The sequence below is a fragment of the Urocampus carinirostris genome, chromosome 6 (assembly GCF_059441175.1).
Source record: "Urocampus carinirostris isolate Australia breed hairy pipefish chromosome 6, RoL_Ucar_1.0, whole genome shotgun sequence".
NCBI lineage: Eukaryota > Metazoa > Chordata > Actinopteri > Syngnathiformes > Syngnathidae > Urocampus > Urocampus carinirostris.
The window spans coordinates 37,002,902-37,015,510 of NC_142354.1; the positions used below are offsets into that span (position 1 = coordinate 37,002,902).

General features: G+C 38.8%; 1 protein-coding gene across 4 annotated transcripts in view; it reads left to right on the forward strand.

The window, feature by feature from the left end:
• The first annotated feature begins 1,371 nt into the window (after positions 1–1,371).
• eif4g3a (eukaryotic translation initiation factor 4 gamma, 3a) overlaps positions 1,372–12,609 on the forward strand; it is a 62,854-nt gene continuing 51,616 nt past the window's right edge. For all 4 annotated transcript variants that reach the window (XM_088338902.1, XM_088338903.1, XM_088338904.1 and 1 more), the window contains exon 1: positions 1,372–2,037. In XM_088338902.1, coding sequence (XP_088195028.1) covers positions 1,874–2,037 — 164 coding nt within the window. In that variant the 5' untranslated portion in view covers positions 1,372–1,873. The remainder of the gene's footprint in view (positions 2,038–12,609) is intronic.

Here is a 12,609-nt window from a genome sequence, read left to right on the forward strand (position 1 = left end):
GATAATAAACCTTCCAAAAAAGACAGCCGCTATTACTCAGCAAGAAAAGAAAATGTGAAATCAAAAAGAATTGTGAACTTTCCTCTAACTGTTCATACCTTACCTTTCAGATAGGACGCTTTCATATGGTGTTGTCACCTTTTACCCTTTAAGTGTTACCCGTGGCGTTCCACAGGGCTCAGTACTTGGCCGCCTTGGTGATATTATTCGGAAGGGCGCCAGCAGGCTGTACTTGCCCAAGACACGCCACAGGAAATGGGGCCCTTACAACCCAAATGGTGAAGTGATCCAACCAACCAACAGTACTTTATAATAATAGTTTCCATTTCTATGCAGATAACACTTATCTGCCAATGGAGGGAATTAACCAGTTTAGTTGTGGAAATCTGCGTGCCTGCCTCACGAACATAAAAAGACGGATGTCACTTAATTTATTACGTTTAAGCCCAGAAAAAAAGAACAAATGGTAATCATTGCTCTAGCTCAGTGCTTCTCAAAAATGCTCAGTCAATGCACTGTGCAATATGCATGGTTAGATAGATAGATAGATAGATAGATAGATAGATAGATAGATACTTTATTCATCCCCTAAGGGAAATTCACATTTCCAGCAGCATCCCTTAGCTGAGAACAATACAATAATAAAGCCAAAAGAATACAATATACAAATACCCAGTGTGACGTGCAAATGCCCACTTTAGCATGTTATATAGAGTAACTAAATAGTGCTACACAGAATACATAATGCAGTAAGATTCGGTAATATCCAATGTAGGTGGTGTGGTTTAATGTGGGCCTTTACTCTGCCGGGTGGAGTTAAAGAGCCTCATGGCATGAGGAAGAAAAGATCTCTTCAGTCTGTCCGTAGTACAAGACAGTGACAGCAGTCTGTCACTGAAACTGCTCTTCTGTCCAAAGATAATGCTGTGAAGCGGATGCGATGGATTGTCCATGATATATATAAACAAAATGATAAAAAATTGTATGAACTACGGAAAAACGCATCAATTGACAGCTGCACTGTATTTCCTCTTGATTTTTTTATATGGAACGAATGGGAAAGTATGGATTAAAAGGGAAAATGTAATGGAGGGTCGAAAACGATAGATGGTGCCACCAGCACCAGAGTCCTGAAAGGTTTCGTTTAACGTTCAGGACCTTTCTGTAAATACTGTACGTATTTTGTACACAATGTGTATCTACTATTCAACTTAGCATTTTTATTATACATTTATAGCGAGTCTGCCATATTATGTAAAGTGCAAAACGGTTTGCAAATGTCTTTTTATTCAAGATAATGCCCACTTAAACGCGCATTTATGTGTGTCAGCGGAAGGCGCTCTTCGCTTGGTTGATTAGCCGAGTGCTTCCGTAATTGGCCGAGAATTGCCGAATCATCTGTCCTACCCGGACGGCTGGAGAAGCGGCAGGCAGCTGCGCCATGTTGGCCGACACTCTCACGTTTGTGAGGGCGAAAAATGAGAGGAAACACATTTGACGAGAAGTTAAACTAAAGCTTCCCACGCGGGAGGTTGAAGACTGTGCGTTTTATCCTTGTTTTCCTCCCCCCTCTCATTGAATAAGAAACGAAAACGGTGGGGGAATCCGATCAGGCTCCGGACGGGCTAGGGAGGCTAAAGCTCCCCACCGGCCCCATGAAGAACACCGCTGTTCCTGGCTGCGACTTTCCATGATATAAGGAAAGAACCGTATCGCTATTTGGGCTTCGTTATCCCGCTTTCTCTCCGGGGCTTGGGGCCTGCCTTGACCCATGTGTGAGAGCTAAAACGACGGTTCTTTCTCTATTTGTTACGCGGAGTTGTTTTTAAATGTTGTAGTTGTAGCTTTATTTCAATTTTAATTTCATAGTACGATGAGTTTACCACCGAAAGTAGTCGCTAAACCCGCCACCGTCGCCGTCAGTGGACCTGGAACTGGACCCTCTCCGTCGAGTCAACTGCGGGCTACCCTGACCTCCGTGTCTCTGCCACCGGGAGCCCCAACAGTGCCCCAACCTGGAGCTGTACCACCAACCCAGTATCCTTTGACTCGCTCGGTATTAACATTTATACATGATTAATTAACACTCTTTCTTCCCTTTGGATAGTTGGACTGTTTCGCTTATTAGTGTATGTGCTTGTGATGAAGGATGTGGGAGGGGGACGCTTAGCTCGCATGCTAACGCTAGCCGGGGTTCGAACGCAAAGCGCTAGGATTGATTGTGTTTTTGGGGGGTGGAGGGATTTTCCCCTAACCCCTTCTTACAACGCCACACCCAACGTGACTTAAAACTCCGTTTCAGTGGTACGCGTTTGGATTGTACTAAATTGTCAAATCGGTCTGACACCTTTGAAAGCTCATGACACCGGCCGGCTTTGTTCGCTTTCCTATGGTGGATAACCGCATCGCTCGAGGACAAGTGTGCTAACGTTGGCCCCAAAATAAGGCCCTGTTTTGGGAAAGAAGTGATAGTAACGCCCCCATCCTATTGTTGAGCAAGATGAAAAGGGGCTCTCTGTGACAGGCCTCTCGGTAGTCTGTATTGCTTCTACAGCAAAATCAGATGTTAAGAAAAAAAACGACACTGACTTGACAATAAAACATCAAAAACAGCGGTCGCAAACCCTTTTCAAGTTGATATCTAATTTTGTTCCAAAGTACGGCATGGCCACCCAGTTTAATATGCATTAAAAAAACAGCTTATCCTGTTATTACTATGTTATTACCGGGTTAATTATCATAACTAATACTCTCTTAAAAAAGTGTCTATGACATGCTTTTGTAAGACGTAACCCAAGTATCAGGAATCACTACACACTATTTCTTGACTAACTAAAATAGCCTGTTAAAGTGTATAGTTATAATATGTATATAAAATAATATTAATATTATAACTATAACTCAACCACTGAATAAATATATTTACTAAAAATAACAATGACTGGTGAGCTATTTTCAGAATAGGTCCACAGACACCACATCTGTCCTCAGGGGCCACCCTGGTGCCTATGAGCAACACGTTGGAGACCCCTTAATCAGAGAATTAGGATATTGTAATAACGTTTTTTATTTTATAAAACCATTAAAAACCTCAAAATGTCATACTTGATTTATTAACATAGCAACCAAATTATTGCAAGTCTTTGATTGTTCTAATACTGCTGATTACAATGATAATGCACCACTCCCATCTCAAAATATTAGAATATCATGAAAATGTATACTAGTAGGCTGTAAGCCATAATCGGCAAAATCAAAATAACTAAAGGCTTGCAATATTTTGGTTGATTTATGATGACTCCAGAATATATGGCATTTTGTAAATTGCATTACAGAACATAAAAAAAAACTCAGAATCTTAATGTTCTGAGACATTCCTCTTAATCAAGCAAGGTACCACTGATGTCACTCAATTTCTTGCGTCTTAACTCTGAAAAGACCGAAATGTTAGTTATTGGTCCATCTAAATGCCGTGACTTATTCTCAAAAACTGCTGTGAACATTGACAAATGTCACATCACACAGAGTGACTCAGTTAAAAATTTAGGTGTCATATTTGACCCTGATCTAGCCTTTGAAATGCATGTAAAGAAAATCTTTCTTCCATCTTCGTAACATTGCTAAAATCCGTTCAATACTGTCTCAGTCGGATGCGGAAATTATAATTCATGCATTTGTAACCTCCCGTCTCGATTACTGTAATGCACTTCTCTCTGGTCTCCCGAAGTCTAGAATCAAGTCTCTTCAGCTGGTACAAAATGCCGCAACGAGGCTTTTAACTAGGACAAAAAAGTATGATCACATAACACCGATCTTGGCTAACCTGCATTGGCTCCCAGTTAGCCTTAGATGTGATTTCAAGGTTCTCTTAGTATTATACAAAATCATACATGGACTTGCTCCCTCTTATCTTTCAGATCTGATTTGCCCCTATGTCCCGGTCCGAAGCCTACGATCTGAGAGTGCCGGTCTTATGGTGATCCCAAGAGCAAAGAAGTGTTCTGCGTTCTCCATCCGGGCACCGGTGCTGTGGAATGCTCTTCCCCTGAGATCCGATCTGCAACCTCAGTGGAAATGTTTAAATCTAAACTTAAAACTAATTTCTACTCCATAGCATATGAATGACCTACTCTTCTCGTCGGCTGAAAAATAGTCTGTGTAATATAGTGTAATAATCTGTGAAGCCCTTTGAGACTCTTTGTGATTTAGGGCTATACAAATAAAAATGACTTGACTTGACTTAATTTACATTTTTAAAATCATCAGCATCTGAATATTGGGTGCATGGATTGTGATGGTTCTGTTAGAACTTTCACCAATGTTGAATTTTCTGTGACAAAGCAACATTCAACATATTATATCTCCATTAACAATAGATTTTTTTACTACAGCAGTAGGGGATCTGATATCTATATTAAATATCGAACCAATATCAAGTCAAGTCATGTTTATTTGTACAGCCCTAAATCACAAAGAGTCTCAAATGGCTGCAAAGACTATTGCAAACTATTATTACAGACTTTTATGACACCATCCCCTGATATTGTCAACATAAATATAGGTTATTCATATGCTATAGAATACAAGTGTGTTTTAAGCTTAGATTTAAACATTTCCACTGAGGTTGCAGATCGATTCTCAGAGGGAAGAGCATTCCACAGCACCGGGGCCCGAATGGAGAACGCTCTTGAACCTGCGGATCTCTTCCTGGCTCTTGGGATCACTAGTAGACCAGCATTTTCAGAGCGAAGGCTGCGAAACGGAACTTAAGGCGAAATTAAATCTGAAAGATATAAGGGAGCAAGTCCATGCATGATTTTGTATACTACCAACAGAACCTTAAAATCTTATTGAGCACATCATCTCGAGCACACAAAAGAAACCCTGTATCAGATTACATCAATTTTCATTCCAAATCTCTCATATTTATGCTTCTCTAGGCAGTTATTTCTGGATTTGTCGGCATCCTGCCCGATCCTCCTATATCACATTTTGTTAACGTTTTTTTTTACCACCCTATCAGGAAAAAAAACGATCCTCAATCACAAATGTTATCATGCTTAATTTAAAAAAAAAACACTTTTAATCCACCACAAATTTCCTTTTTCTTTTTTTTTATATATCTATGTTTCTGTTTATATTTTTGACTCCTGGGCTAATAAACGGGATTGTTTGGACTGTATCTTGTAATTTTGTGAAACGGGTCAATGACTCTGATTATTAGACAAATTATGCCATTTGATATTGCCATGATCATACAATCATGATCAAAGCGGGGTAAAGTGTAGTAAATGTTGATACTACCCACAGATTATAAGTTTTTTGAAAGTATATAACATAATTTAGTAAAAATGGCTGCAGTCTTAAAATACTGGCCTACATACGAAAACCTTGAGTGGATGCCATAACCAATTGCTGGATTGTTAAATCATTGTTTAACTAAGTGGCTCTGTTGTCTATCAAGTATCAACACCCAGAGCATGGTGAAGTGTAATTTCCACATGCCACTGCTGGCCTATTTACCTTTACCTGTGTTTTGGGGCGGTGTTCACACAAAGGACAGACTAGCCTACTTATGAGTAGAGTGAGTCACTCACTGCACATGTCATCTCCTATTACAGTTTCAGCAAGGTGTCAGTGTTAGATGGTTACTAGTGACTTCTCTTCCCTGTCAGTCTGTCTGTCCGTCCATTAGTAGCCCAAAAGATGATTGTTGGAGGTTTTACGCTACAGGTCCAAAATTCCGATGGACTGTCCATTTACATGTTCTACGCAAAAAGGACAATGTGCAGTTTTTAATAAAAATGAAAATAACTTCATAAGCAGCAACATTGAACACAAATCATAAATGAAATAATTTTGTTCAGTAAACTATTAAAATTGGAGTTCTAATACATAATCAACAGAACGAATCAATACTCACAAGTCATGTTTGTGTTGGACAATCACTGCATCAGCATCATCATTTATTTGACTGGCATGCATATTACAGTTTGCACTAGGATATTTATGTGCGAGATAGTTGTGTTATCCACCAAAAAGAGTTAAACAAAGAAATCTTGCTCTCAAAGGTGTTTTTTTTTGTGTGAATAGGGCTACAACTAACGACCATTTTAATAGTTAAAATCATTTATTGGCGTTGCAGGCGACTGGTGAAATGATTTCTCAAATAATCAAATGATGTCTTTTTTCTTAAACATAGCATAAAGTTAATTTAATTATGTTATATATGCTAATAAACACAGAAAAATTGGTACATTTAAAAATATATACTTTATCGAACATACTCTGGATTCGTACAATAATCTAAAACCATTAAGCACTTGGGTCGGTCATTAATGACATAAATCCAAAAATCAACTTCTGTCCATTTTTTTTAGGGACAGGCAAATAATAAAGCATCTTAATTAAGTCGACCATTTTCATCCCTTAAAACCAAAAACAGGCTTATCAGCAGCAGTAGAACAGTTAATAAAACAAATGTGTAGTCCATTTGATGAAGTAAATTCAGTGGTCAACCACAAAGTCTGTCACATAAAAAGTACCTAACGAAACTTAACTGTTTGAAATCTTTCGACTGCATGTATTTGATTTAAATTATGTTTGTCAGGCACAGACATTCTGGCATAACGTTTAAGCTCTTTTATAGCAAAATATACGCGTATAAAATGTACAGTGCATCACATCAAAATCATATTGGCTTGAACGTTACTTGATTTTTACCGAGGCTAGTCAGTCTCAGTTTCGATCAAAACTCCGTCATGCTCTTTAAACTTTGGTGTGTCACCAATCTCCCTCCATAATATGGAATGTCTGCTTTGTTAATTTTGAAAGTAATCTTTTTATTGGCCGTATTCAGTCTTAAATTCTCCCAAACTTGAGAAGTTTTGGTACATGTTGATGTTGACGCTGCCGTTTCTGTGTGTTCCGCTATTGCGAATGCGTGACTCTCTGCAGAGATTATATTCATATAGCGATGAATCTCTGTTGGAAAAAGGTGTCTTTGACTGCAATAGTCAACAAAAACAATTGTTGTCAACTACAGAGATCCCTCGGTTTCTGCAGTTATTTGGACCAGAACCACATCTAAAAAGTTAAAATCCACGACGTAGTGTTGGAGGTTTTTCTGCTGACTTACTACTGTCAATGAGAGGGAGAGAGAGAAAATAATGAAACCTAGTGTTATTTTAAATTAGTTGATTATTTTTTTGTGCGGGACGCAATTTGATCAAGGCCCTGCTGACTGAGTAAGATCATGAGAGATCAAATTGAAACCCAGTACGTATTTTACATTAGTTGGTCTTTTCTAGGTGGGTTGCATTAAATCAAAGGAGAAAGAGGGTTATTAAATCGGTATCATTTATCATAAAAAAAGAACAAGTCTTGGAGGGTTAAGTATTTGGTGTAACCGTAGTGCCTTATAACTAAACAAAAATTGAGAGATTGAGAGAGAGGGAGATGGAGATGCATGACGAAGGAGCAGGATATAAACTTCTCAGTGAGATGTAATAGAATGCAGAGCAGGTGTCCGCTCACAATACTGTAAGAAAGACACTATGATATGGAATTGGCATCGGCTTTCTCAAGGTGCTGCCCTTTTGCGCTGTCAACCCAGCAAGCAGACACAGCGAGAGTGATTTCGTGAGAGTGGTGCTGTCGGTGTGGAACACTTTTTTTTTTAATTGGCCGGCCAATCTTCTTGAATCTTGGTTGCTCGAAAGGTTCTACAGGGCTCGGGGAAGCATCCTTTGTTTTATCAGATAATCTTTTTAAATTGAATACTTTTGGTTGCCCCGATCTTTTATTTTCATTTTTATATTCTTCCCTTGCGAAGGAGTGAACCAGCGATAACTGAAGTGCGATGTAGCAAGGTGTGTCTGTATTTTTCTTCTCAATTTTCTCAACAACGTCGACTACTTGTTGTGGCCCCAAGTGTCAGTAGTTATCAAGCCATTATTGTCCCTAAAGCCTCTGTTCCAAAGACTCTGTATGTACCCTCCCTACTCGACTTGACTCGATCCTACCGAGCTAAACCCCTCGACTCATTTCATCTCCACAACCGCAATAACTGCCCAGCAGCCCCTCTTCTGCCCCAATTGATGTTGTGCTCTTGAGCCGACGCTCCACAGTGCTCACACAGACAGTAATACCAATGGAACAGTGTTCGGCTGTACGTAAAGGCAGAACAGCTTTATTGCTGACAATCATCGGATTTTAAAAAAGCACCAGGACTCACAATGTTAAAAAAAAACACCCTTGTCAATGCAGTTGAGAAGCTCGGAATCCAAATTATCCGGCAATGGCAGCAGGTATGCAGCTGTAAATTGTGTCCATTAAAGATAAACTCCTTCAATTATTTAGCTGTTTTCCGTTCGGCCATTGCGTTCTTAAATTTTTTGGTAGTCTCTCTTTTTGAAGTTTTTATCGGCTTTGAGTAATACAGAATCACATACTGATTTTTTTCTACTCCCTTTTCCATCATTGCACCTCAAATTTGCCCGCGAAAATGCGTCATTATCTGGCCATGCTACTTGTTTTCCTATCTGGATTAGATTGGGGTACCACAATTAGCGGCCCGCGTCGAGTCAAACCAAGCTACTTGTTGAATGGATCCTGAATTTTATCAAGTGCGACTTAGTAGAGAAAGATGTATACGGTCTGTGGAACCGAGGTATAAGTATTATACTTCTCTATTAATACAGAAATGTGTCTGTCGTATTTCTGCAGTGTCCTCTTTTCACACTACCGACTGTTGAATTTGTTTGACCTATTTTCCTTTGCATGACTGCAGATGTATATGATCGGGGTCTGTAACATTTGCTGTATATATGATTCATGGTTTATAGCAGGTTTTCTGAGAGTGGATTGAACATAAATATATGACAAGTGAAGATTTTTGCTGCAGTGTTCTACATGTCTCCTTTTTTGTGTCACGTCACCTGGCATGTGACTTGTGACTGCTGATAGTACGGTATACCTATGCTATTTTTTGAGGACGTAGCCTTTACTTGACAACATTCTGACACCTATCCCAAAACATTAGATGATCTAATATTTTCATCAATGTTATTAACAAGCCATATTACTTTATTGAAATGAGTGCATTTAAAAAAAAAATCCAAACATTTAAAGCTCTCAGGGAACCAGTTTCTCTTGTATTTGTGTTCAGCTGCTCCAGCAAACATTTAAGATTTTACTTTACAGTCACGTGGTATATGGCTCAGTCTAGCCTGGCATGGACGAAACATTTCGGAATTGACTTGCTAATGCTTATTAAAAGAAATACTCCGTTAATCATGTTGTAGATTAATAATCAAATTGTTTTAATTACCTATCCCCAGAATTCAAGCTATTTTCAAATTGGTTCATTCATTTTTATGGACAGGTTTTGGCAGAAGGGTATTAGAAAAAGAGCAAAATTATTTTCCAAAATACAACATATCTAAATTAAAAAGAATTAAACACAGAAATAATCGTAATACAGTTGTAAACAAATTGTGAAGTGTTGTTGATATTTGAAATGTTAATTTTGAAATGTTGTAATGCAATTTTAGCGCAACAGCAGGAAGAAGAAATAAACGATTCACTGTTGAGCAGAATATTTTGTTACAATGTTTCTTTACCCCTTAACATTCTTGTAAAGTTCGACTAAAATCCCAATCCACGACGCACCCAAAGAAAATTGAATGCTGTTCTTGAACTATTTGGAGAATATGAACTGTTTTGGTCTCTTAAAAGGCAAGACTGAGGTTTATCCCAAATTTAAATAATCACTGCAAGTGCTACAAACATTGAGTAATTGGAGTGGTGACACACAGATACAGGTTTTTATTCTCGCCGGATTTTTTTTGCAATTAAATGCCTGCAGATGAGTGTAGCATGGGCATCTTGGCTGGAAAAAATGTGAGCTTGTACCTTGTCTAATTTGATCACAATCTGAAAAACTAAAAATTGTATTTTACTTATTCATTTTTCTAAGGGTAGGTTTGGTTGTTTCCGAAAGTGGGGACGACCAGTTTTCAAAATTAAAATATTTGCAATTTTGTATTTGAGGTGTTAGAGAGGTCGTGATGTAGGCCGATTAGATATTTTGTTCAATGGGGTAAGGTTGCATTTTGGTAGATTGTTTCAAGGGTTTGTATGTGGCACTAGGTGGTGGTTTAGAGGAGGATGTGAGGAAGAGGGTGGGTAAAGGGTGCAAGGCAATGGGTGTGCGAAACATATTGTTCAAATGAAGAGATATGGTAATGGTGATAATGGTGTGGAGGTACCAACAATGATGTAAGGCTCAGAGGCGTGGGTTTTGAGAGTAAATGAGCGTAATCTGTTAAATGTTTTTAAAATAAGATATTTGCGTAGTATATGTGGAGTGACAGGACTGGATAGGTTAAGGGTTGAGGAAGTAAGTAGAAGAACTGGTGGGGTTAGGGATCTTGCTGAGAGGGTTGATGAAAGTGTTTTGAGATGGTTTGGACCTACTGTATAGAAAGAATGGATAAAGGCCGTTTGACTAAAAGAGTATGTAGTGCAGAAGCGGTGGGAAATAGAATGAGAGAAAGGCCCAAATATTGTTGGATGGATGGGGTGAAACCTAATCAGGATGTAAGGTTGGTCAATTTAATGGATTGCAAAAGTGTGTGCTCGGGATAAATGTGAATAACGAAGGATAGTTAAGAATGACTGATACTGACGCATATGATATGTATGCTGTCGGGACTCTCTGCTGATAAGGGGTTGCATGGCACAGCGACTCACCCCTTGTTGTGCTATGGGCCTAAAGTTCAGTGTCGGGTTGGGAAAAGCAAAGAGAAATGATTGTTGGTTGTATGTGAGTGTTTTCTTGTCTCGAGCCTCCTCGTAGGGGGGTATGGCTTCAGTAAATAGACAGATAGTATTTTGCTTTGGCCATTTTTTAGACATTATAAAAGAATTGTAAACCTTTGAATTCTCTTTCCGCATGCCTATCACTATTCTGCACACTTGCACATAAAAATGGTGCATAAAAATGATCCATAAAAATGAAACACTAGTGGCGTTAAGCAAACTTATTTCAGGGTGTAATTTGAATACAATAGGGACATCTTTATCGATTTACTCAGAATTTCTTTGGCTAACCAATCTGTCGATCATCATTTTAATCGGTCACTATTGGCTTAAGTAATTTGGAGGTAAAGGAAGCGGGTTCTATATAGCAATACAAGCTAATGCTGCCTGTGGACCGTGAAACAAAGCCTGCAATTGGCCAAAAACTATGTAGAAGGAAATTTCAGTTACCTGTAGAAAGTAATTTAACTAGTGTGTTGATTTGTAAACGGTATTTATGGGGCTAAACAGACAGCTGGTAATAAGGAACGTCCATCGATGTAGATATGCTATTCGGCAGATTTTTTTGATCTGGGCATTATTGTGTGTTTTAGAGTAAATCCGTTCGATTCACTAGACTCTCGCGGATGTAAGGAGGCCATGGTTGCTTACTATCATTGAATGCAAGACAGCGTCTATGGTGCGCTACTATGGTTTTATAGTTTTTGGGTATCTTGTTACAGTCTATCAAGATGTTTCTGTGATTAGTACATATTTGAAAGGCCAGCATATGAAAAATGGTATCGTTTGTCGACTGCCTGTTGTTTGAACCCAAGTGCCCACATTTATGGTGATTGACAACTCATTAATGAATGCACTAAGTGCCCTCAAATCATTTATAAATTTTTTTAAAGACAAATGACAGTGTAACCCCCATGACCCTACTGTGGATAAGCGGTGTAGATAATGGGTTTACAATGTAACCAAGGCCTATGCTATGTGACTAACTAAAAATGCTGCTGCTAGTGCAAAGGTTTTTGAAGAGCCCTGGCATATGCTTTTAATAGAGCGTTTTTTTAAATCATCTTAAAATTTTATTGTGGCTAGTTCCTGTCCAGCAAAGGAATGCTCGGTGCATATGTTTGCTGCTGCGCAGGCTCCGACAATGGCGATGCTGCTTAATATTCCGTGTGAGAAACCAAGGTGGCAAGTCCAACCGTCAGCCAACAAAGGCCCGGATCAGCCAGCTTTGCTTGGGAACTTATCATGCTCTCCCAACCCCCTCTTATTTTATTTTTCATTTCAACTCACCTCTTTCCATTGGAGGCCCACTTTTTTTTTTTTTTTTTTTTTTTTTTTTTTTTGGGTGTCACATTTTCTAAAATTGTTGTGTCTACACTGTTTTGGTTTGGGAAGCAGACTGGAAGAGGAGAAGTGACGTCATCATCCAAATAGACTTTAATGCAGTGTGACGATTCATGCACAATCCAGGAAGTATAATTGTTTCTTCCCCTTTCCAAAAGCTTGCTCGTCTTGTGTGTTTCTAAGTTTTGCCTGGACTTGACTTGCCAGAAGCATGAACTTGCAGGATATACTATTTTACATATGAATAAAACCCTGGCATTTTTGGAGTAGTGACAAAAAATATTTTGCGCAAATCAACGTATTCATGTCGGGCTCATTAAGAGATGTCCTGATTTAGTGTGAATAATTTATTGGTCTACTCCAAGAACAAAGCTCAAAGGCTGTAACAATGAAGTCGAAAAATTTGCCAACCCTCTTAATCTAACTATTAGCAGTCTTAAG